At 47.2% G+C, this 24,498-nt stretch overlaps 11 protein-coding genes across 11 annotated transcripts; 7 read left to right on the top strand and 4 right to left on the bottom strand.

Moving 5' to 3' along the window:
- Nucleotides 1-145: 145 nt before the first annotated feature.
- MCYG_01742 (conserved hypothetical protein) lies at nt 146-1,385 on the bottom strand (the record flags this gene model as incomplete). The annotated part of the gene is made up of 2 exons (XM_002848762.1): nt 146-841; nt 909-1,385. 2 exons carry the CDS (start codon nt 1,383-1,385, stop codon nt 146-148), a joined length of 1,173 nt encoding a protein of 390 aa, XP_002848808.1.
- A 602-nt stretch (nt 1,386-1,987) lies between these two features.
- MCYG_01741 (nonribosomal peptide synthetase 11) lies at nt 1,988-5,096 on the bottom strand (the record flags this gene model as incomplete). The annotated part of the gene is made up of 3 exons (XM_002848761.1): nt 1,988-4,192; nt 4,250-4,404; nt 4,457-5,096. 3 exons carry the CDS (start codon nt 5,094-5,096, stop codon nt 1,988-1,990), a joined length of 3,000 nt encoding a protein of 999 aa, XP_002848807.1.
- A 424-nt stretch (nt 5,097-5,520) lies between these two features.
- Nucleotides 5,521-7,336, top strand: MCYG_01740 (cytochrome P450 monooxygenase; the record flags this gene model as incomplete). The annotated part of the gene is made up of 5 exons (XM_002848760.1): nt 5,521-5,886; nt 5,939-6,023; nt 6,088-6,156; nt 6,220-6,834; nt 6,933-7,336. The coding sequence occupies 5 exons, from the start codon at nt 5,521-5,523 to the stop codon at nt 7,334-7,336; spliced, it is 1,539 nt and encodes a 512-aa protein (XP_002848806.1).
- A 374-nt stretch (nt 7,337-7,710) lies between these two features.
- On the top strand, nt 7,711-9,805 carry MCYG_01739 (benzoate 4-monooxygenase cytochrome P450; the record flags this gene model as incomplete). The annotated part of the gene is made up of 8 exons (XM_002848759.1): nt 7,711-7,797; nt 7,865-7,954; nt 8,027-8,096; nt 8,185-8,571; nt 8,630-8,801; nt 9,054-9,318; nt 9,397-9,531; nt 9,665-9,805. 8 exons carry the CDS (start codon nt 7,711-7,713, stop codon nt 9,803-9,805), a joined length of 1,347 nt encoding a protein of 448 aa, XP_002848805.1.
- A 378-nt stretch (nt 9,806-10,183) lies between these two features.
- Nucleotides 10,184-11,191, top strand: MCYG_01738 (conserved hypothetical protein; the record flags this gene model as incomplete). Its single annotated transcript, XM_002848758.1, has 3 exons — nt 10,184-10,250; nt 10,300-10,568; nt 10,724-11,191. The coding sequence occupies 3 exons, from the start codon at nt 10,184-10,186 to the stop codon at nt 11,189-11,191; spliced, it is 804 nt and encodes a 267-aa protein (XP_002848804.1).
- A 283-nt stretch (nt 11,192-11,474) lies between these two features.
- On the bottom strand, nt 11,475-13,041 carry MCYG_01737 (uncharacterized protein; the record flags this gene model as incomplete). The annotated part of the gene is made up of 4 exons (XM_002848757.1): nt 11,475-12,241; nt 12,315-12,516; nt 12,605-12,838; nt 12,913-13,041. The coding sequence occupies 4 exons, from the start codon at nt 13,039-13,041 to the stop codon at nt 11,475-11,477; spliced, it is 1,332 nt and encodes a 443-aa protein (XP_002848803.1).
- A 674-nt stretch (nt 13,042-13,715) lies between these two features.
- Nucleotides 13,716-14,865, top strand: MCYG_01736 (conserved hypothetical protein; the record flags this gene model as incomplete). Its single annotated transcript, XM_002848756.1, has 2 exons — nt 13,716-13,838; nt 13,897-14,865. 2 exons carry the CDS (start codon nt 13,716-13,718, stop codon nt 14,863-14,865), a joined length of 1,092 nt encoding a protein of 363 aa, XP_002848802.1.
- Nucleotides 14,866-15,152: 287 nt separating this feature from the next.
- Nucleotides 15,153-16,193, bottom strand: MCYG_01735 (conserved hypothetical protein; the record flags this gene model as incomplete). The annotated part of the gene is made up of 1 exon (XM_002848755.1): nt 15,153-16,193. The coding sequence occupies one exon, from the start codon at nt 16,191-16,193 to the stop codon at nt 15,153-15,155; it is 1,041 nt and encodes a 346-aa protein (XP_002848801.1).
- Nucleotides 16,194-17,295: 1,102 nt separating this feature from the next.
- Nucleotides 17,296-19,358, top strand: MCYG_01734 (ComD; the record flags this gene model as incomplete). Its single annotated transcript, XM_002848754.1, has 8 exons — nt 17,296-17,441; nt 17,501-17,634; nt 17,689-17,812; nt 17,879-18,085; nt 18,140-18,505; nt 18,575-18,945; nt 18,998-19,023; nt 19,230-19,358. The coding sequence occupies 8 exons, from the start codon at nt 17,296-17,298 to the stop codon at nt 19,356-19,358; spliced, it is 1,503 nt and encodes a 500-aa protein (XP_002848800.1).
- A 594-nt stretch (nt 19,359-19,952) lies between these two features.
- Nucleotides 19,953-21,982, top strand: MCYG_01733 (conserved hypothetical protein; the record flags this gene model as incomplete). Its single annotated transcript, XM_002848753.1, has 4 exons — nt 19,953-20,976; nt 21,064-21,521; nt 21,573-21,744; nt 21,810-21,982. The coding sequence occupies 4 exons, from the start codon at nt 19,953-19,955 to the stop codon at nt 21,980-21,982; spliced, it is 1,827 nt and encodes a 608-aa protein (XP_002848799.1).
- A 581-nt stretch (nt 21,983-22,563) lies between these two features.
- Nucleotides 22,564-24,318, top strand: MCYG_01732 (conserved hypothetical protein; the record flags this gene model as incomplete). Its single annotated transcript, XM_002848752.1, has 5 exons — nt 22,564-22,653; nt 22,803-22,998; nt 23,052-23,441; nt 23,502-23,695; nt 23,758-24,318. The coding sequence occupies 5 exons, from the start codon at nt 22,564-22,566 to the stop codon at nt 24,316-24,318; spliced, it is 1,431 nt and encodes a 476-aa protein (XP_002848798.1).
- Between the last annotated feature and the right edge of the window lie 180 nt (nt 24,319-24,498).

Here is a 24,498-nt window from a genome sequence, read left to right as displayed (position 1 = left end):
TATTTATCCTCGCAGGTTTTTTTAAATGAAGTGAGTTAACCATACGATAAAGTAGCTTTATATTTTAGTCATATCCAGGAGAAATCGGATAACTACAACTAGATCGGTGTGCTCGGCCCTCCCGAAAGGTCTCCTTTACCATGGCTTAAACCGTTGCAGCCGCAATCAACGGATTCCAACGCCCATCATAATCTTTCCGTCCCGTTAAGACGGAGCTATGGCTCTCATCAACTCCATCCTTCCCAAATACCTCAAATTTCTGGAGATACCAGTTTTTACTCTTCCACTCCTTTCCATCTCCATCGACAAACGCTGCATCGGTCTCTGGGCGCATGAGGTAAACGATGGTATACTTGGTACGGTTGAGGGCATCCGGGTGCGGCACCACCCGATGCAAACTCGACCTCAGTCTGCCCCTGGAAAGGAACTGCAACGAGTCTCCCACATTCACAATCGCATGGCCTTCTCGCGGCGTAATATAAGCCCACTCATCCGTCCCCGGCATTGCGACTTGCAACCCTGGCACGTCAGTGAACACAAACGACAAGCTCCCCGCGTCTGTATGCGCAATATGTCCCACCCCGATGTCTTCAGCTGTGCCGTAGGGGAGGTATTTAAGGAGCCCTAGGGCGGTGGTTGATGCTTCCCCCTTTCGGTGGGTGGATGTGAAGGAAGATTCTCCAGTCAAGTCCAGAGATTGGGACAGGCTGGTAAGAATTAAGAGGCCGATGTCACGTAATACAGATACATTGGCTTGGAGGAGGCTGCCCTCTGCTTGTAGCGGGCCGGGGGCGGCCATAGTGGTGGGATCTGATACACAGCCCAAGGGGTGTTCAAAAATCTTCAGAGAGGCTGATCAGCACATCAAATACAATATGCATGGTACGTATGGACAATAATTCACTAACCATAAACCCTTCAAACCCATCCTTCTTCCCTTCTACGGGCCCTGACCCCATCCCTGCGTCCTTATACCCAACAATCATATCCTCCGCGTGATTATGGTCAGCCACCCACACATTCTTCTCCTCGCGAGCTAGATCATACAGAGCCTTAGAAGTTTGAAACAAACGTTTAATTTGGTTGGCTGACAAGCCATCTTTCCAGTCAGTACAGTCAAGGTAGAAGAACCCCGTGTCAGTGCAAGCTGCTAACAGCTTGGAGACAGTAGCGGCCTCATTAGACATTAATTTGTCCAGTGAGATGACTTCGAGGATAGCACTTTGGGGCGAGGGTCGGGAAGGGATACTAGTGGACTCCCTGATATCTGGTTTAAGAGGGGGCTTTGATATAGCAAAATCGTGGACTCTGAATGATAGCAATCGAATAGCATGTACGGAGGAGTATCTAGTCATGCATAAAGCAGTATTCGAGGCCTCGAACATCACAGAGCCAATTATATGGACTATGCCTCGTTCAGCTCCTAATTGGCAAAGGTCGGATGCGAATCAGAACGCCGTACGCCGTGGGAACTTGGGAGCTCCTTTCGTCAAGGGGGTTTCTCAATCAGGAAAACTCCGAAAGAATCAAGCTTATATTCAGTACGAAGCCGACCGGCCTGGGAAGTGGCCCACTTGCTAGCCTTTTTGTCATTCTCCGTATTCATATTTTCATGGATACTTTCAGCATCAGCGAGGATTGAAAGGAGGACTATACGCAATGTGACCTGGAAGAAGTTGTCACCCTTAAGCGGGTAGTAAATCTGACTTTCGGGTGTAAGTCCAAATCATTCAATCGTTCAGGAGAGAACATTGCTGTTTCCGGAGAGTGGAGGAGGAACGGCTTGATATAACACGAGGATTAAGCCAGCTCAGTCTACTCCTTACTGAGTAGACATTCTGAAAGTAAAGCATCAAAAGTGTCTGGTTCTTACACGTAGTTATCGTTGCATGACACCTAAACAATCTTATCTCTATGAGCAAACGAAAATAACACATATATGAACTATAATCCATATACTCTAGGGTTTAGACGAAATTCATCAACATCACGCTATTGAGGCTGTTACCGACTCTACTAATGAATTGGCCGGTAAGTTAAGGATTTTTGCCAAAATACCCCCAAAATAAGCCACGAATTGACGGACTGCTTCCGCATCGAAACGGGTGTAGTTGTACCGCAATTGAGCATTAATAGTCTCCCCGTCCTGGTTGATATACAATTCCAGGGGTTTGACTGGCTCCTGTTCGTCGTGTAGTTTCCATCGGCCATAATCTACCGGCATATCAAGAAATATAATCATCCCAAAAATGAGAAGCAATTCGTGGACTTCATGACCGAGTATCCGCTCTAAGACACCGTAGGATGACCACTGGAACTCTCTCAGTTCGTACACTTCGCGGTGAATAGCTCTCAAGTATTGTCCCAGGGCCATTGTCTCATCAATCGTGGTGATGGTCGGACATCGTTGGTTCAACGGCCCTACAATAGATTCTGTTGATGCTAGAGCAAGATTTCGACCCGAGAAACTACTCATGTAGCAGACTGTCTTCGAATCAGTGTATTTGGACAAGACCAAGGACAATGCGGCGTGGAAAAGTGAAGATGAGGAGACTCGTTGACTGTGTGCAAAGTTGTCCAGCTCCGATTTTGAGATTGCTATCACTGATTCCTCAATTATCCAGTCCCGGCTAGATTCTAGCGATGGTAGATTAGCTGGCTTAGGCAGGTTGATAGGCTTCAGAGCGTGAGCTACTGCGAAAGACTTCTTCCAGAAGCTGTCATTCTCAGAACAACGCTGGATTTTGAGGCATTCCTGGAAAAGTACGGCATCGGAAAATTGTGGCGGCTCTGGCAATTCCCTATTTTGGGTAATAGCTTCAAGCTCATCCAGTATAATCCCCACAGACCAGCCGTCCAATAAACTGTGGTGTATCACCCAGAATATCCCAATAGATTTCTTGGGAGCCTCGATAATTCTCAGGTAGTTGAGAGGCTTCCAAGAAATTGGACTCGGTTCGCATATTCGATCCCAGACAGACTCCCGTATCGTTTCGCAAGTCGAATCAAACTCGGATTCGGATACTTGGGTTTCAGTCCATTCCAGATTTGGTTCCGGTTGGACGAGCTGGGTTTTCTTGTCTAGATCAAATGCAGTTCGCAAGATGGAATGCCTTTTAAACAGAACCTCCCAAGCCTTGTGCAATACCGAACTGCTTAGTTTTCCGCTGGTGTTATCTATCTTCATGGAGAAAACCAAGTTGTTTTTAGCAGGGCTCTGAAGTGTCTCGCTTATGTATTGATATTGGATATCGGTTATGGGCAGTAATCTACCAAATGCGGCATCAACCCCACCTCTGGTTTCAACGGTTTCGAATGTTTTCTCTGGCGCTTGCGTGGGGACCGCTTTCTGGCAGATACTCGAGACTTTATCTAGAACAAAGAAATCTCCTGTTGGGATGCTCAAGTGATGCATCCTTAAAAAGGACGAAAGCCGCACCGCAGAGAGTGAATTTCCTCCTAGTTCCCAAAATGATGAATCGTCATTGATCTGGGAGATTGGAGTCCCTAGGACCTTTGAGAACCCATATTTCACCACCTCCGATGGTGACGACTGCTCAGTCAACCCCTTGTGGGTTGTTGTCTCCTGTATCAAGATTGCTTTAAGAGCAGCAGTGTCAATCTTCTGATTCGACGTAACAGGGAGTTTTTCAAGGGGAAGAACTACATCTGGAACAATAAATGAGTCGTATTCTTTTGCAAGCGCCTTTCGCAATAGTTGTGGAGGTATCACTGAGGGAGTAACGAACCCAATCAACCGCGAAGCATGCATAATTGCAGCAGCTGAGCGGACTCCTGGGTAGCTTAGTAGTGCTGGCACGACTTCCGCGTCTAGGTTGATCAAGAACCCTCTATTCTTGACTTGTAGATCAATCCTGCCAATAAATTTGAACCCCTCTGGAATTCGCTTTGCAAGATCACCAGTACGATAGTGCCGCTGCCCTTTCCATATTATAAACTTCTTCAGGGTCAGCTCCTCATTATTGAGATATCCGGCTGCAAGACAAGGGCCCCGAATGCAGATTTCCCCAACCTCTGCCTCCTCAAGGTTTTCATCAAGTAGGACAATCTCAATTCCCGGTATGATACCCCCAATAAATATGGGAGTATCAGGGCGCAGTTCAATGCTGGAAATAGCAGTTGTGCATTCGGTTGGCCCATAGCAGTTGTAAACTTTACAGGTTGGTCTCGACTAAAGCCTGACGAGGTTTGCGCTTGGAGGTTCACCTCCCATCCAAATCTCTCTCACCCCAGGATAGTGAGCTGGTGAGTCCATCGTGGAAAGAATAGTTGGAGTTATAATAATGGCTTCACATTTGGCGGCCTTTTCAGCATAGTCATCAGAAGAAGCCATTATAATCGTACCTCCATTGCACATTGAATTGAAAATAACACCGGCGCAGCCTGCAATAAATCTTAGGCACAGAAAAGACCAAGGCTTAGACGGTGGACTTACCATCGAAAGCTATGGAAAACAATAGCAAAACCTTTTTCCCTGGCCTTATTACTAGGATGCCATCGTAATCCTGTGTTATGAGGTTAACCACACAAGATTGCGGGATCATGACGCCTTTTGGTTGGCCCGTCGTTCCTGAAGTGAATATTATATACACCAAGTCCGTCGGTTTGAGACCTTGTCGAGCGCTGATGAGGTATGGGTATGCTTCTAAGGATGGGGAAACATCCGGCGACTCCAGAATATCACTCCCAATAGACAGGACATTGTATCCAGGCAAATTGATAGCAGTGGTCGCAAGCACCGTTTTTGCCTCAGTCGCTTCAAGCGCAGCTTCAATTCTGCCTCGACTCCAAGAATCCACATCTATAGGAGCGTAGCATGCCCCCAGTCTCAATACGCCCACAACCGCTGGAAGCATTTCCAACGACATTTTGGTCAGAATTGGAACTCGGGACCGTGGCCCTAGCCCGGCTTTGTGAAGCATGGACGCGACTCGGATGGAGGCCCGTCGCAGTTGGGCAAAGCTCAAGCTTGTATCTTTCCATTCTGCGGCAACTGTGTCAGGAGAGTTGACTGCCCAGCGATCGATCATGTCAATCAGAGCCGTTTCCATCTCCCGCACGGGTGAGGAAGCCATATTTTTCGAGTTTCGACAACAGGTAAAACAAGGATATGCGGATAGCGAAGAGCTCTGGGAATTAGAAACGACTTAAGAGGGCTGAAGATGGCGCGACAGGGAAGAAAAGTCCTACGAGGAAACGTAAGGACTCGACCAGATTAACCGTTAGCTATATGACTCCGTAACTAAATATCGGAGTAGACTAACTTGACGTCGTCCTGGATTGATCGTTTTGTGGCTTGGTTCTTCTCCCTCTAACATCCGCCCCCCCTGGCCCGCCCCGATGCAAGGCCCGAAGTAGCAATTCCGAGAATATGAGCTGCAAAGGTACATTATTTACGCAAAGAAATAAACTGATGTAACATGCCTCTGGATAGTAGTATGCAGAGCTTTCCTTTGTTTCTCAGCCCTGGGCAGCTGTGCTTCTTTGCGAGGTACAACCATGGCCTTCCTAGATGTCTTCGCACGGTCTGAAGGGTTTAGTACGGCCATCTTGGCCTTGATCTCCCCAGTGATTATTATCTTCATCCATTTCTGGTCAGACAGTTTTTTACGGGCGCAGAAGCTCAAACGACAGCGTATCGACGTCCCCATTATCAATCTAAAGGGAGATGACTATGACGCCGCTCTCAAGGCATATGTCACCGATGCCAAAAGCTTGCTGCGACGTGGATACAAGGAATTCAAACATGGTATATACCAGATCTGGACCCTTCACGGCTTCACCACGATTGTTTCACCAGATTTCTTAGAAGAACTGAGCTCTCTTCCTCCCGGAACTATAGATTTCTACGAAGGAACTCGAAAGGTTTGATAATTTAGTGCAAGGTATCTACAGGCAGAAGCTAATCGATTTCTAGCGTATGGTAGGTGACTATGAGTGGGTGAAGTTAGGAGACCCTTTGGAGGCTCACACGATTTTGAAAGATCTGACGCAGAATATAGGTAAACAAGCCTAGTTGCAACGCCCTCTTGAGCTCTTATGCTAACATGAATTCTTCTTTTGCAGAATACTTGTTCTCCGAGCTTGGAGATGAGATTGACTATGCTCTGAAAACCGAGCTGCCCGAGTGTAGAGGTGGGTTTCTTAAAACTGGGAGGCAATATATATATATGTGCATTGGATACTAATCTATCATAGACTGGACCCCCATAACCATTCAACCAAAAATATTGCGCATCGTTGCCCTTGTGACGGGCAGAGTATTCGTCGGCCCTGAGCTCAACCGCAACGAAGAGTGGCTACATACATCAAGCAACTTCATGATGGATATTTATATAGCAGGAAGTGCTCTGTATAAGTACAGCCACTTTATGCGTCCATTTGCAGCAAGATTCCTGGTGCCGGAGATTCGTAAGGTATGGTCGCATCAAGCCACCGCAAAACGTCTATTTGTCCCAATCATGGAGCAGCGAAGAAGCAATGAAGTGTCAAAACCTGGCTACCAGAAACCGAACGACATGATCCAGTGGCTTATGGATAATAATGCAAAGGAGGATAAACCTCGCACTTTTGCGGAACTTGCCAACCTGCATCTACTTGTGTGTTTTGCAGCACTACATACGTCTACGCTTGCTTTGACACACATACTCTTTGATCTTGCCGCACGACCTGAGTATTTGGAACCTCTTCGAGAGGAGAAGTGTGCCATAGAGAGGGCTTCTTGCGGTACCTGGTCCAAATCCAACTACAACAAAATGGTTAAGATGGACAGCTTCATGAAAGAATCACAAAGACTGAATCCTCCAAGTTTGTGTAAGTTCAAAGTCAATAGACCTCCACTATGCCAAATTTCTATATAGCTGTTAACGGTTTTTGACATGGGAGAAATATAGTGACGTACAGTCGCCTAGTACTGAAGGAGTTTACGCTCAAAAATGTGCTCAAGATCACGCCTGGGACTTACATCCTTGCCCCCGCTGGCCTTGTATCCTTAGATAATGATATCTGGGAATCCGCAGACGAATTTCGTGGTTTCCGCTTTTCTGAGCTTCGATCAAGAAGCAAGGAAGACGCGCACAAATTCCAATTCGCTACGATTACACCCAATGCTTTACACTTCGGCCACAGTCGCCAAGGTTGTCCCCGCAGATTCTTTGCCAGTTATGAGATTAAAGCCATTCTATCTCACATTATCGAGAGTTTCGATATTAAACTACTGAATGAGAAGGCGGGGAGACCCGCAAATAAGATCACCGGCGCTGCGATTAATCCAGATGAGTCTGTGCAGCTCTTATTTCGTAAGAGAAGGGCTTAATAGACTAGTTAGCAAGTGATTTAAACATCAAAAAAAAGGCTCTGCAATTGCCTTCCAAAGGACAGATTCTTATACCCATGAGATTTAACGAGTTCGTCAGTAGGGTGGTGCTGTCACTTTAGTCTTGGAAGTTTTCCTAACTAAACTCTAAATATAACTAGTCGGATAACTTACTATTTAAGTTATAACCACTAGTTATATCCTAGCGGCTCGGCCCGAAAGTCTTTCTCGGACTTGCCTATCCTGGATATTGCCGAATGTTTGGGGCTCATAGCTCCACGAGAGCGGTACTTAACACCATCCAGGAAAACTATCTTATCCTAAAGTTTTTCATCTATGAAGTATTGTTATAAACCTTCCTTCGGATATTCGTCATGTTATCCCAAGAACCTGCGCAAGCTTTACACAGTTTATTACAAAGCTCAATCGCGAAACTCGCCCTTTTCAGTCTTATTCTCCCGGTAAGTCATACTATAGCGATCTCCCAGCAAGGAAAACAATAGAATTAAGATATCTGACACTAGATAGGTCATCTATTGTGCCTCAATTGCATTCTATAATGTATACTTACACCCACTCTCCAAGTTTCCTGGTCCATTGCTTGGACGCGCATCTCTGGTATGTCTCGAAACTTCTTTATCAACCCAGTTCAATTTGTTTGAGCAGGACAATGATTGATACAATAATCAGCTATGGCGAGCCCGATACTCGATGGGAGGAAGATTTCACGCCTCGATCGACAAAGCACACAAAGAATATGGTATACATCCAGCCCCTTTCCAATTCCTACCGCGAGGAAATGAAAAGGTAGAAGAGTCTAACAAAGTTCCGAATATCAGGCGATATAGTTCGTATATCCCCGAATGAACTCTCCTTCGCCTCAGTTGAATCTTGGAAAGCCATATATGGACACCCGGTCGCGGGGAGAGCCACAATGGTAAAAAGCGAGTTTTACGATATGTACGGATCTGGTTTTGACTCCCTGTGTATTGGATCAGAACGGAAGCCGCAGGTTCATTCTCGTATGCGCAAATCTCTGACACCTGCCTTTTCGACAAAGGCTCTCGCAGAGCAAGAGTCGATCGTGCAAATGTGTATTGATGAATTTATTGAAAAGGTAGGGGAACAGGGAACGCAAGAGAAGGGGTTGGATATGACGAAGTGGTTTGAAATGTTAGCTTTTGATATTCTAGGCGAGATGGCATTTGGAGAAACTTTTCATTGTATTCAGAATGGTGAGTCTTTCTGTTCACTTAGCTACGCACGATATGTTCAAACGGCTGATAATAGAAGGCAAACCTCACCACTGGAGCGAGATGATAACATCTCATCTGTTTTTTATCACCCTGCTTGATAATCTCCGCCGCTATCCCATCTTTTATTATATCGGAATATTTCTCTTACCCAAACTTACGTTCTCAGTACGGAACCAGCATTCGCAGTTCAGTCGTGACAAAGTCGCGCGGTGAGTCCCTCACATTTCATTGTGTACACCCAGACACAATTAAACTTATATAAAGATATAACTAGGAGACTTGAAAGTAAATCGCCGAGGAAAGATTTTCTTACCAACCTCGTCCAGAAGGTAGAGACTGGTGAGGTTGGTAGGGAAGAAATGACTGCACATGCTTCTACTTTAATGTCAGGAATCCCCTTCCCCTTTAGATCCCTGGCTTGATAACTTTTCACCCTGGCATATATCTAACTTCATTTACAGCATCGCCGGTGGAGAGACAGTAGCAACCTTCCTAGCTGCTACCACATACTATATCCTTAAAAATCCCTCTGTCTATGCGGAACTTTGCAAGGAAATCCGTTCCCAATTCCACAGTCTATCCGATATCAACGCGACAGCTGCTCAGCAACTGCCTTACCTTCAAGCCGTCATTTCAGAGGGCCTGCGTATCTATCCACCGGGCTCCCAGGGCTTTCCTCGCTTGAGTCCTGGAGCAGAGATTGCTGGAATGTATATTCCACCCGGAGTAAGCTAAGTTTATTTTCAGTTATTGTTTCTATAACTACACGTCGTTATGGCATGCTGAGATTTGAACCTTTCACAGACGGAAGTTTACACCAGTGCCTGGACAGTGACTCACGATACGCGATACTTCCATGATCCCTATGCCTTCAAACCCTCCCGCTGGCTCGATCCCGATTGCACTGATATCAAAGAAGCTAGCCAACCATTCTCCTTGGTTCGCGTAGCTGTCTAGGCCGAAAGTAAGCTTCATTGAATCACCTTTCCCCACTCAATTGTCTAGCTTTGAATTGCTATTAACCACCCACTGCAGTTTTGCATATGTTGAAATGTCTTGTATTCTTGCTAAGGTATTCTATACCTTCGACCTTGAATTGTTGGACCCGAAGCTGGAGTGGGAAAAGCAAAGCCGGATACATGTCATGTGGTGGAAGCCTTCGCTTCCAGTGAGATTCCGGGCGAGAGAAAGAGCCGGAGCCAAAGAAATGTGAAGGGATGAATAGTGACTACATAGTACATAGGTCACAGAGGTAGTTTGGCTAAAAGTATTGTACTATGTACTATGTAAGGTCTGTGAAGCGATAGATCAATGCCAGCTTACTCCGTAATCCGCAATGATAGATATATATAGTCGAATAATGTAAAAGGAACCAAGTAGCTAGCCACTCGCAATATAGAAGTCTGCAAACCCCTTGAGGCCTTGCTTCCGGTATTCGGTTGCTTCTTAAAGGGGCATCGCATTCCCCCAGAAATGCTCAGCTCCGAGCGTCCCTCAATATAAATATCAATGAGAGGATTTGGGGTATTGACACCGGTCTCTGGCTCTGGGGGGGTAAATCCAGAGGTAAACAAGAAAGCCCCGTTTCGCCATGACATCCCTCGATATCAAGCTCGAAGACATCCCCAGCCTAGTAGGCAAGAAGGTGATTCTAACAGGTATGTACGTATATCTTCTGGAATCTTCAACGAACTAACCCACTCGTAGGGGGGTCCTCCGGAATTGGCCTGGCGGCCGCGAAGACGTTTGCCCACCGCGGAGCCCAAGTCCTAATCCTGGACGTCAAATCTCCCCTCGAACCGCTGCCCTCTGCAGTCGAATATCGTAAATGCGATATCTCCAAATGGGCCGAGCTCCAGTCTGCATTTTCACATGCGGGGAACGTCGATATCGCAGTCGCGAATGCTGGGGTTTCGGAGGAGACTGATTATTTTTCAGACACTTTTGATCCTGAGGGGGGGTATCCGGTCATGGAGGTAAACCTGAGGGCAGTGCTACACTTCGTGAAGCTGTCCTTGAGCCATTTCAGGAAGAGGAAGTGCCAGGGAAGTATTGTAATTACATCCAGCGCAACGGCATATTCTCCTGAGCAGAGTTTACCTGTGTATAGCGCTTGCAAGCTGGCTGTTAGTTCTTCCACTTCATTCCCTACTACCGCTTTAACAATCTAACGGCCCGGCCCCCTCAGCTTATCGGCCTCGTTCGTGCTCTTCGCTCGACTGTAATCCGCGACAACATAACAATCAATGCCGTTGCCCCAGCCGCCACAATCACCTCCCTCCTCCCCGCGGACCTCGCGGCGCCAATTATCGCTGCCGGACTCCCTGTTAGCACTGCCGAATTCGTTGGCCTAGCGGTGGCCTACTCATCTTGTGCAGTGCAAACCCGTCAAGTGGAGCTATACGGTAGAGATCCGGACGAGCTGGCGAACACACCGGGGCGATGGAACGGAAGAGTTATTTTGACGCTGGGGAGCAGATACACGGAATTGGAGGAGCCGATTGCGCGTTTGCGTGGGGAGTGGTTCGGGGAGGAAAATAAACGGGATACGAGGATGCAGCAGATGGCTACAGATTTCAGGGCGTTTCCCAATATGTAGCTAAAGAGCCAGGGATTCTCGCTTTGGCAGTTCCTAACATATAGTAACCTTTTCCATTATAGTCAACTTCTCCATGGTTCTGTGGCTCATGCCGGCTCTAATTTGATGTAGATGAACGGTCAAGAGAACAACGACGTATTCAGACACTTCCCTGCTGTGCCCTACATACTACATCAGCAGTGTGTTCAAATACAGGCTCTTAAACGTTGGATCGGCCAGAGAACGGCCCCCAACTTGATGTATCTAACAATTTTATGCAAAGTCTAGAAGCTGAGTTTGTAATTTATGAGTGTGATAGGGTAGTCCTGTCCAGCGCCGCCTTCAGATTCTTGACCTTCTGGTTCATAGGCATCAAGATAGCCAGATGCGACTCCAAATTCTCAGTCATGGCATTCTTACTCAACTTTGCAATTGTATCACTCAGCCTCTTTAACTGCAACTGAATCAGCATCCCGAAAACCGTGTGGCGCTCCTCTATCGTATCGATTTGATACCCGCCTATCGTGACTCTTCTATACTGAGAGACCCAGGTGTCTTCTTGAGTTGCAGCAGAATTTACCGCACTGGCAGCAGCCGCAGCTCCCCCGGGCCGTGTCTGCTTCATCCGCGCGACCGCTTGTAATTGGCGGTCCCAGCCTGCAGAGATCCCCTCGAAAATCGCTATCATTTTCTCACATAGGACTATGACCAGCAGTTTAAGCCCAGGATCTCCCCCGGAAGCTGAGCACTGGACGATGGACTGGCATTGGCCAATGTTTCGCTTTAGGGTGTAGAGCGCTTGCTCCACGGAGTACAGACCCTCTGCTGGTTTGAAGTGGCTGGAGACCACTTCTAGGATCTTGAGGGCGGATCTGGTGCACTGGCAGCTGTTAGTACTCGAATTGTGTCCGATGGACGAGTCAATGGAAGCGCAGTGGCTGGTCTTCCCGGACCCGCGAGAACTTGTGCCCGGGGAGGATATCGTCCGCGAGATAGGGTTAAGGGGCCCTGGAAAGGGAGGCGATCCCTGGGTGGAGATCGTGAAGTCGTCTTCCAGAGGTTGTTCGTGGGCTGCTTTTAGGTTCAGCTGACTAGTTCATAGTGTATAATATATATATTGGGGGAATAGGGAGAAATATCTTACTTGAAAGTGACATGCCAGCGTCTTCAGCTAGTGCAACTACAGGATGCCGTTGCAGAGTATGGCTGAGCATATCGTCACCTTGTCCTAGAGTCGTAAAGTATTGGTCGAATAACTCTCTGCCGAAGTCAGCATGTTCGGTCACGGTCGTGGGAACGGCCGCAGAAGCCGGTCTTCGCACAGAGCTCGAAGGGATATCGCCAGCCTGATGATGGATGGAATCCGGCCGACTTTCTACTTGGGGGGGGCCTCTCTTGATCCCCTGATTCCCACAACGCGATTGATTCGCCTACGGATGGCGCATCTTGTAAGAAAGCTGTGGATTCAGCCGGTCTCTCATTTTCTGGTGACGGCTGGGGTCTGCTTTGGCGTGGACTTTGGGCCGCTGGGAGAGCTGGCGGTTTGGACGAGCTCGACAACAGATGATGTTTGCGTTTCTTCACGCTTGGTTTCTCGGCCCTGTAGGAACATTCAGTGCCGGCAGAGGAGCATCGCTGGCACCCCGTCTTGTCTCCGTCACATTTAAGCTTGAGGGAAGGTTTAGTACGTGAAACTTCGAGTGGACGCGAACAGGAAGACAGCCATGGATGGTCGACTGTACCTTTTTGGCTCGACAGGCGTTGCAGGCGAAGTGAGGATCGGGCGATGCTTCGTAGGGAGGCTTCGAGGTGCTCTCGACGCACCGGATCTCGTCGCCTTCATCACTTCCATAGCGGAGCGTGACAAACATGATAGTCGATAGTTGGCAGGTTTCCGTGAAGGAGGAGGTTCTGCGTTGCTGTAGGATATGCCATCTGAGATGCCTCCCTCGGTGTCTTATACCAAACAGCAACACCCGCATTTACGTACAGAGTCTGCCATAGTATACATGGAGTGCATAAGCTCCCTGTCCCGCTGTCAGCAGCCCATTCACCGGTTACTTGGATACGCTGCGGATGCTTGAGCTGTTAATAGTTACCCCGATATAATAGTTATCTTCACAAGTTACTTACGCTGGAGGGGGAATGGAGGTGAAGCATCGAGCAGATCTAGATGTAAAGTGGCAGCTTTGGAGCACCCAAATCACAGATCCCTGCCTATATATCATGCACTTCGCTAGCCAACTGCTGTTTGTATGGCTAATTGGTTCCTTCACTTGGCCATTCAATATAGTAGCGGTGGCGCTGCTTATCCAGCTGCTGTAACATTGAATAGGATGACCGGTAGTTGCCGTCACAATAGTAGCTATCACCACTAAGGAGGCGACTTACAACTCCCACGCGCCAAGGTAAGAGTGAAGGAAACTAACAGCTCGACAGCTCGACAGCTCGACAGCTCGATAACTTGACAATTCGACAGCTCGACAACTTGACAGCTTGGATATTGTAGTGCTGGAGCGTCGAGGTTGCTAAGTCTACCAGCGTCATGGCTACCTTAGGCCGAGGAGATATGCCAGCGGAAGACGAAGAAAAGGACTCTGAGATACTCGACTCCTACCTACAAGAGAGATCGCCAGCCTTTAATGCCCTTCGAGCCGTCCAGAAAGCGGTAAGAGCCCAGCGGTGGTCGATTCAGATATATATACCGGTTGCTTATTTAACATCAGGTCTGGCAGTCTCCCGCAGCAGACGAACATTTTTTGAAGCAAAGAGAAAGGGCCGATTCAGCTACTCCGACTCTTAAGAAGTATTTCTTCAGGACGATGCGAGCCATCGGCGATCAACTCCAAGCAGCTAAACATATCATCCCGCCACCGGGAGAAACGAAAGGCTTCAAGGTCCTCGATATCTGTATGGCGCCTGGAGGGTATTCGGCTACGGCCCTCAGATACAATAAACACTCTAGCATATACGGCCTTAGCCTGCCGGAGGAGGAGGGCGGACACGAGATGCTTCTGCAGAATTGGCAGAAAGACCCTCGTTTCGACGTGAGGCTGATGGATATAACTATGCTCTCTACGGAGTTTGGCTCTCCCGATCTTCTTCCTGCCGATAACCCTCTGGCCTCACAGTTTTCTAGCTGTAGACCGTTCGACGGGCTGGAAGCTGACCTGGTCTTCTGTGACGGCCAGGTTCTCCGCACCCATGAACGGGCGGTTGGCTCCAAGTTTGAGGCATCTCGATTGACAAGCGCCCAGCTTATTCTTGCTCTGCAGAGGATCAAGAAGGGTGGAACCATGGTAATGCTCTTGCATCGGGTGAATAACCCGCGCAATGTGAAACTCCTTCACGCCTTTAGCCAATTCGCTGAAATTGATCTATTCAAGCCCACTCCAAGCCATGCTGCCAGAAATTCGTTCTACCTCGTGGCGAAAAATGTGGACCCGACGAGCTTGGGGGCCCGTCAGATGCTCGAAAACTCAAAGAGTTGCTGGAAAACGAAGACCCTGCAAGCTTTTAACGACGAGCCATATGAAGCTGAACAGAATACGTCTGGAGACGAGATGAGGAGCATCTTGCAATCGTCGTTCGGACAAAGACTTATCAGCCTCGCTGAGCCTATCTGGGACATTCAAAGGGAAGCATTAGAGAAGAAGTTTTTGAGAGGATCACCGAAACTTGCAACTACCTCCTAACGTATTCTTTTTTTACATCTGACTTGAAATGACATTGCCTGGTGGACGGAAAGACAAGCCGCTACACACGACAAATTACAAGCTGCACCTTATCCGTGATAATCGCCCTCCGTCCTTTCAAGCTGACCCCTGCTTAAGTTTCCCTCAAACCGAAGTTGATTTAAACTGTGGCTAGTGGTCAGTGTTTTCTGCGGACACCCTCGAGCATTCGGCGGTATAAATTCATTACTATTGTTGTAGATGCCGTGATAGCGGTTGAGCTTCCTCTAGAAAATCTATAGATACTCTCACCCAGGGCTTTCAGTGGACGCATTAACAAGCTGTATAGTTCCCGTACCATACTGCTCTAGACGCTGGAGTAACAGACGAATCTGATGATTTAACCCTCTCTCCGTTTTCCAGCTTATAGCCAATCCGTTATCGAATAAAGGTTGAGATTCCTTCAAGTAGTCTTGCAGCGCAGATCTCGCGTCTCGCAAGGAGGATAAAGCCTTCTTTTTAGACACGCTAAGGGATATATGTTTTAACTCGACACAAGGAGTATAAACCATCCTTATTAGTCGAGTAAGTAGAGCCCTATCCGCGTCTGGATTATCAGAATAGTTGATTTTGCTTGGGTGGAAGGCTTGAACAACCTGGAATGTATACGCCTCCCAGTTGACTGTACGGTATCGCTCCGATCTCGCGGCCGCAAAGGATGAGCCAAGAGCTTCCACGGATGGGCGCATAATGAATGGATATTTTGAATATTGTCCTTTGGGGCAACTCGCGCACTGGCAGGAAACAATAAGAGCTGGCTGTACTTCCCGTATAAACTCTTGTGTGAGCTTAACCACTTCGTTAATTTGCGTCTCCTTCAAACTTGACTTATCCCTAGAGTCCATCTGATCCATCCATTCTTGGCTGAAAATGGGGATAAGATCCCAGATTATAACATCGTCTATATCGATGCCGGTTCCTTCGAAGATTTCTGTGAGGTAGTGGATCGCGGACCCTTCTGCAGCCATCGTTTCGTACGGTCGTGTGTGGTTGTTGGATGGATTCTCCAGCAGCAAAAGAGGAGCTTTCCGATAGCCACACGCCAGCCTCACTAGGTTTTTTTCGACTTCATCCCCAAGGCTTTCCCGTCGTATAATGGCTCTTAATTTATTAAAAATAGGGTGACTCGGTTCGATTCGACTTGCGTCGGTCAAAATCGGCTTTAGGGTCTTCTCGACCAACGAAGATAGGGCATTTTCTCTCGATAGCTTGGTTTTGACACGATGGATCTTGAGATTTGACATAGATCCAACGAGATCATCGATTCCATTTCCGCTTTGTGAAGCCATCGGTCGGTATTCTGGTCCGATGCGTGGATGAAATAACTCTCAAGCAACAAGTGCTCCCGATCAACCCGTATTCTGCGAGCTGGGTTTGAAGTGCAAAAAAGAGCCTTGGAGCCATTATTTGTCCTTCCAGGCTACCTGGTTTACTGCGATGCAAGCTCGATGCAGGATATAGATAAATGGTTTAGGGTATAGATACTGAAGGCTTGCCGACAATAAGGTATGTAATAGAGTCGCTCACTTGTGCCCGTACAAACGGAGATAATTGTTGGATATAATCAGGGTTTTCAGCCTGCTCAGGGAGCATAACTTGGTATCATAGGAACCACGCAGGCGAACGAGCTTTAAGATAAACTTACTCTTTGCGCAACACTCTTCCTGGTGGTATGATACCCTTCTGTTTCGACGAGCACGGGAAGAGAGAATGGCACATATCTCGAGCGTCGGGCCTATAAATCTCACGCGGGAATTAGTTAGCCTCCATCGAACGGCTGAGAACATAACAAAGAGACGATACCTGAGTTTGTAGAACCATCACGGTCACAACAACCAATATCTTCCATGGTGGGTGTGTATTCATCGCATAGCTTATCTTCAACGAGGTGATCGTGATGACTTCTCATAACAACCTAGGAAATGATTAAAACAGCTGTAGCTACATGTTAGCAAAGGCTACTTTAAAGGAGGGAGGGCTGCACTAAACCCGCAGGACTAACATGGCCGAGCAAGCCGTTCGATGGCATTGAAGGAAGAGGCATACTTGTTCTTGGTCATTTTTCCACCCCAATCGGAGCTGGAGATTACGTGTTGGCGCCATGTACCGTGGTCCATCCTACTCTACCCAGGCTAGGTAGTCATACAGGCCTGCGCGCTTTCAAATAACTACCTTCTAGGTATTGGTTATATAGGGGAGGATGAGCTTAGCCTGGTTATAACCCGGGTTAGTATGCATGTTAGCGCCCTCCCCCCATATACCACTAGGGTTGACTCGGAAGCCAAAGGTCAGACTTCTTCGCATAGGACGGTGGGCATATACCAGGCTGCTGAGACTATATACCCTTCCTCGTGTCACATCAGAAGGGAGAAAAAGCCGGGAGGAAGAAAAATGGGCGACATTAAGGATCAGGTCCCCGATATCTTAGAGGATGTGCAGCAGCGACCAAACCAAGCAGAGGAAAAAGGCGAAAGGGAGGAAGTCATCGATGAATCGAAATACATGAAAGGCTGGAAGTTGTATATGCTGACTCTCGGGTAAGAAATTTTACTAGTTTCGCCATTTCTTGTTCAATATATCTAAGGCTGGAGGCCAGCTTTTGGATTGCACTCTTCTTGTCGACCTTGGAAACAACCATTGTTAGCACCTCTCTTGTTGCTATTACAGACTCGCTCAGAGGATTCGATATTCGCAATTGGATAGTGACGGCGTATTTCTTAACCTACACCGGTATTTACAGTACTCCTTACTTAGCTCAGTATATAGCTAACTCGCCAACTCTAGGCTTTCTCATCATCTATGCGAAGCTTAGTAGCATATTCGGTCAGAAGACTATGATGCTCTTAGCCCTTAGCACCTTCACCGTTTTCTCTATTGGATGTGGAGTGACAAATGATATTACCACACTGTATGGCCTCTGGATATAACAACCCTCTGTCTCTATATCCCGTGCTGACTAGAATGTGGAATACAGGATCATCCTACGCTCTTTCCAAGGGGTGGGAGCCTCTGGTATATACTCTATGGTGCTAGTTTTTGCGCCGTCCCTTGTGCCTAAGCGGGAATACGGTAAATTTATCGGCATTATATCCTCAGTCTTCGTTCTTGCCAGTGTCCTTGGCCCTATTCTAGGGGGGATCATTGCCACCCATTCCACCTGGCGATGGGTTTTTCTACTAAAGTAAGAGAGGATTCATTTGGGATTATATAGTTAAGAAAAAAGCTAACTGTTTAGCGCACCTGGGGGTGCAATATCGATCATTCTTATCGCTATATTCCTTCCAGCAAGTAAACACGATATCCCGATCAGCTTACACAACCGCATTTGCAACAAATTGGCCCTAAATAATTTGAAAAGAGTGGATATACTCGGTGCTTTCCTTCTTCTAGTTGCCTCAATCTTATTTGTTTTCGCTCTACAGGAGGGAGGGTCAAGCTTTCCATGGCGAAGTACAGCGATTATCTGCGCATTTACAACCTCAGGTATTGCGTGGGTTGCATTTATTCTGGTGGAGATTCGGCTGGAGAATTCGCCCTCACTGCAAGAGCCAATTTTCCCAATACGGTTACTTAAGAACCGTGTTGTCGCTGGCATGATGATGTTTGTTTATTCCCTACTCGTCTCAAATCCCTAGTTAGCTGGATATCATGCTAATTCTCCGTTATTTAGTACGACATTTCTAATTGGTTTCCCTTTTGTTGCTATTGTCACAAATATACCCCAAAGGTCACAAGCAGTCAACGGCTTTTCAGCGGTGAGAGCCGGGCTTACCTTACTTCCACTTCTACTCTCCTCCCCATTTGCAACAACTTTATCCGGCGTCCTCACATCAAAGTTCAAAGTGCCCCCTATCTATATTATATTTATTGGAGCAATTCTACAGGTCCTGGGTGTAGGACTAACAATTACTTTACCAGACCACGGTGGAGAAATTTCAGCGCTGCAGTATGTATATGAGACGATCATGGGTATCGGATTTGGTTTTACCCTTACTACTATATTAACTCTGGCCCAGTTGGTTGTAGAGGAGCAGGAGGCAGGTATGTAACCCTTATACCTTTCCCCATTTATAGCTTGCTAACATTTTGATAGGGTTGGTTATGGGAGCCCTTACCCAGGTGAGGGTGTTAGGCGGTACAATTTCTGTTGCTATATGGTAAGTATCTCGTTCAAGGTCACAATATCAGTTCCTAACAGGTAGGATAATAGCTCGACAGCCCTGAGTAGTTACCTAGCTCCAAGGCTTGCAGTTATAATTACACCTGCCGAGCTCAAGGCCATCGCTGATAGCCTCTCAGCTATTAATAACTTGACCTCTATGCAGAAAGACGCTGTTCGAAATGAGTTTGCGCATGGGTATAATCGTCAGATGGGCCTATTAACTGTGTTCAGTGGGCTTGCGTTATTAGCGACTCTTTTGCTATGGGAGAGAAAACCTCGTGTGGTTGTCTAGAAGGATCTTATATACAGGGTATTCTCCATGTTATAAAGAGGGTACTTGGAACCACCCCTTGAGCACTGGCTAGTATATAGCTCTTATAGGTGTAGGTTAGTTTGTTATAACTTGGCCCCCAGATAACCCGGTTATACAGAGGCTTCTGTACGCAAAGACCCCTAATAAACTGGTTATTTAGCCACTTGGCGAGGAGTAGGTTAAGCTCAGGTTAATTTTAGTAAGGGAGAGCTTGGCCAATAAAAGTACCCTTTTATATTTCTCTTCTCCCTGTACTCTCTGTACTCTACCTCTTATTCTCTTTTATCATGGAGTTAAAAGGGATAAGACTAAACAAGTTATGCCGGGTAACCTTGGAACCGTTAGGTAAACAGGCAGCACATCCTCAACGGAGGCGAGTGAACCGTTTTTTCATCTCCTGGAAAGCTTTAAACCAAGGTTCGCTTCCGTGACCATCCGCCAACACTCTTATAAGAGGTGATTCATCCAAGCACACAGTGTAAAGAATCATTGAAATGTGTCAAGTATAACCAGTCCATCTGCCGCCAATCAGCGCGGGCTCGCCTTTTTGGCCAAACGGCAGATTTTGACACAATGTTATCTTCAACCGCGTTGGCATTCGCCTCCCCCGTTGGGGGCTTTGGCAACGCGCCTCTGTGGTTTCGACCCTCGCGTGACGGGCGGTTACGCTCCTCGAGGGGTTCAAGCGAAGATAATGATGAGCCACCACCATCTGACGGCTGGGTTGATCAAGATTTAAGGGCTGGTGGACCAACCCTGGCACCATCGCCCAGTATCTCGATTTATTACCCTTCCGCTAATAGTCCATATCGATCAATGATGGATGCAAAGTCGGACCTAAGCAAGAGTATTCTTACTGTCCTCCACGGATCCAAGGTCAAAGTCAAGACCTTTCTCTTCTGCTGTCGTCGATGTGTATACTTCCCGGATGATGACCCAATTCCCACACTTCTCGTGGATGCTGAGCGAGAGTTTCGTGATGACCAGTGGCTTCCCGTTTGCAAGGCCCTCCATAATCTTCTCCAAACCAACAATCTCACTATCTTCAATGTCGAGATATGCGACGACAGATTGAACTTAACTAGATACCCTTCACCTGTTCCATCGTCGGATCCCATATATCCTTTATGGGAGGAAGTTCTCAATCAAATACTAACTAGTATTGATTGTTCCCATGTCCTCACTATAGACTGTTTCCGATTTGGACAGAGAAATAACCAAAATGGGGATCCAACCACGATTATTATCACAGTGGAGCCAAAGACAAGTTTCTACTCCTGGAGAGGCTCCCGGGAAACAATAATCTCTATACTTAATACCTACAATCTTCAACATGTTAGCGTTCTAATTACACAGGGCCTAGTTTATCGAGGGAAAGATAATAGCCTAGATCGCGGCTTGCCAAATACTTCTTGGCAAGATCATCTCCAAGTAGGATTAAGCCTTGGGGTCTACCAATCCAAGCACTCTGCATCAACCTTTGGCGGATGGGTAGAAATCCAGCAGCAAGAAGGGTCCAGTTGGCAAAAGTTAGGGCTAACCTGTTTTCATTGCGTTATCCCCGGTTTGGATGACCTATCTCCTAATCACAAGGCGGGTAAGGGACTGTTGTTCGGATATTCTTCATACAATATTCTACTAACATTTGTACTCTTGTTAGCTCTCTGTAAATCATTCCGAACAGGCATTCCGCTTGATGATCCAATCAAGCAATTTTTGAAGGTTGAACAGCCCAGTTTAAAAGATACAACGATAGCTCTCAACAAAATATCGGCATCGCTCAACGAGCCCCACGATTCCCGATTCGTGGCACTCAAAGACTTGATGGAGAAAGGTGGGGATATAAGCCCACACTCCCGCCAACGATATGACAAAGCTATAGCCAGGGTTGCTGCTTTATCGGCATTAAAATTGAAAGCCGAAGAGTTTCATAAACCTCGCCTGCTATGTGATGACTTGCTTTCATCATCTCTACCAATAAATCCGCGGTTTGGGAGAGCACCGATAGACGGCAATAGTCAATCTTATGCAGGATACGTATACGCAGCTTCCGGATACCGTCAATTCAGAGGCCAAGGAGGTCTGAAACAAGCGGATTGGGCACTCATTGATGTGCCAGAGATTAGACATTCAACTAATGAGGTAAGTTTATGTACTCAACGCTGTATAGCCATATCATTGACGCCGTATTAGCTCTCAACTTATGGAGAGATAAACTACGCCGATTTCCCACCACTAGAACCCTTCCCTGGCATTCCAGAAGAAACCACCAAGCTTTTCAAGCTAGGAAGGTCAACGGAAATCACTCAAGGGTTCTTCTCAGGTCTCAGGAGTGCCCATCTTAACGTGCCCGACGGTAGAGGTGGTACGTCCGAGGTGCCGGCCTTCGAGTACTCAGTAACTAGTGCATCATCGTATATATATTCTCAGATCCTGGCGACTCGGGTGCTCCAGTTTTCGACTCTCACTCAAATTGCATTGGCATGATCTTCGCTAGAAATCCAGTTTCAAGGGCCTCCTATATTACATTACTACCAGACCTCTTCGGTGACATCAAAACTATCACTGGAGCGGCTGATGTGCGTATTGCTGAATCGACTTGATCGTAAGGCTGAAGCGTCCAAAGCTCCTAGTATTTTCCTCGGCTATTCCTTAACAGTGTTTGAAGATCGCTAGAATGTGCAAGGAATACCCTCTCAAGATACGAACAACAGAATGAATTAACTCTCCAGCTTTTTTTTAACTTTGTGAGAAAAAAGAAAAGAGATGCTTGTTGTTACCCCTATTCCTTGAAACCAGTGTTCTCAGAACAGTCTCAGTCCTCCTATTCGATGGGCGCTGGGAACCAACCGTAGCGCATTATCTGAGGCAGCTTGTGAGCATGTATGTAACACCTAACTAATCGGCTGCTTTATACCGACCGTATGCTTTTTCTTGCCATAACTAATTGCTTATTCTGGTACCTCCTGCTGTTAGGAATACGAGAGTATTCCCTATTCTAACCCTGTATAGATGTTGATATGATCTATCGCCAGCCCAGGTCTAAATTTTGTGGCAGGCTCAATCTCAATTTCGCGATATGCCGTTCAATTCAGCCGCGCCTCACGTCGTTATAAAGTCGGCGTTGGACTTCATAGCCTGAATGTATAATTCTCTAATTCGACAAAGGGCCACGGACGCAGTCATGTCAAAAACGCCTACCAAGCCGTGGCTGCTGGAGGCGCGGTCCTCAGAAGCGTTTATCGTGCTAGTTGTCTCTATCGCTATTTTCGTTGTAAGTATCGCAAGTCAAGGCCGCGAAAGATAAGAAAGGACATTAATATTCTAATTTGTTTCATAGGATGTATTTCTCTATAGCATGGTATGCGATGGCAAGACGATGGGTTATATCGCAAGGGTATAGGCCGCTTACATGTGCTGTAGATAGTACCCATCATCCCAAAAGCCCTTGTCAACCGCATCGGAGTATCGCCTGATGATGGTGCGTACGGAGAGAAGCATTGGATTCGTGTCTTTGTGTGCTGTTTATATGATGAACATATTGAGCTGACCTATATAGCCCAAACCTGGATGTCTGTCCTTCTCGCTACCTATGGAGGAACTCTTCTAATAGGATCCCGTAAGTCAACCCTCTTTGTATATTTCCTATTTTAAAGTCCAACTGCTAACTAGGAATAATAGCAATCTTCGGGTACGTTGCGGATCGGACCAAATCTCCCAAAGGCCCATTCATCGCTGGCCTGTTTGCTCTGGCCCTATCGACGGCACTATTCATGCTAGCCAGGTCTCCTGTTCTGTTCGTAATTGCCAGAGGTCTCCAAGGCCTCTCTGGCGCTGCCGTCTGGGTCGCTGGACTGGCTCTGGTCGTTGATACTGTGGCTGAGGACAGAGTTGGAGAGGCTATGGGCTACACAACCATGGGCATGAGTGTAGGATCCTTATTAGGCCCAGCCGCTGGAGGTGTTTTGTACGACAAGCTTGGTTTCTATGGAGCTTTTTACGTGCCGATTGCACTGATCGTTTTGGATATTATCTTGCGATTGGTAATGATTGAGCCAAATGGTACGGCTGTTTCTATCCTTCAACTCTTTTCATGGATGGGCTGCTTACAGTAAATCCCAGCTTCGAGGCAGTGGAAGGAGGAAGGAAGCGACGAGCATTCACCGTTACTTCAGCCCCCGGAATCCGTTGCTGCTGACGGTACAAGTGACCCAAAGAAAGCGTTCCAGCTATTTCATCTTCTGGGCCAACGACGTCTACTTGTAGCTTTACTAGCAGGCCTTGTCGGTGCGCTGACATTCTCTGCGTTTGAAACGGTACTGAAAATTATATCTCTCTTTCCCTGTCGAGCAATGGAAGCCCCTGCTAATATTCACAGACCCTCCCACTGTTCTTGATTGAGTCCTTCCACTGGTCTTCCAGCAGTATAGGGCTGGTATTCTTGATCATGGCCATTCCTGGAATGGGCGGCGCCCTTGTCGGAAAGGTCGTGGATAGATATGGCCCACGTATATCTGGAACTGTTGCATTCATAGTTGGAGGCGCAACCTTGGTTCCCCTCCGTTTCGTTCAGCACCCGATCATGGCAGAATACGCTCTTATGATCAGTCTTTTAGGCATAAACGGCCTAGCCATCAGCGCATCTTCCCTGGCCGCGATGTCAGAAGTGTTTGAAGTCGTTTACAGCCCCCAACCAAGTGCTTCTGGCGGTGTGAATCCTGTTGCCCAGGGGTATGCCTTATTCAACATGGCCTTTGCTGGTGGGCAGCTTCTTGGGCCGATTCTAGGAGGTGTTCTGAAGGAGAGTGCCGGGTGGAAGACTATGACGCTGGTTATTGCGTTGGTGACGGGTGCAACGGGTATCATTACTGCGCTCTACGCAGGCGATCAGCCACCCGAGGACCAAATATTTGGGCCAGATGAGGTTACGCCCGTCTAGAGAGCCGGGAGCAGTAGGTAACGTGCATCTGGTTATCTGTGTTATATTATTCAAAAAGAGGTGGTGATAGAATCAATGTAAGATATGAGCCTGCTTGTCTATATGCTTCCTCTAGAGCCCCATTCTGTCAATATCCAGCGTATATAACAAGTGATCCCTGAGTTCAGCCGTCTATTTCCC

Source organism: Microsporum canis, genomic scaffold (assembly GCF_000151145.1).
Source record: "Microsporum canis CBS 113480 supercont1.2 genomic scaffold, whole genome shotgun sequence".
Classification (NCBI taxonomy): Eukaryota; Fungi; Ascomycota; class Eurotiomycetes; order Onygenales; family Arthrodermataceae; genus Microsporum; species Microsporum canis.
Note: the sequence above shows the minus strand (reverse complement) of the source record. Positions and strands in the feature narration are given on the sequence as shown.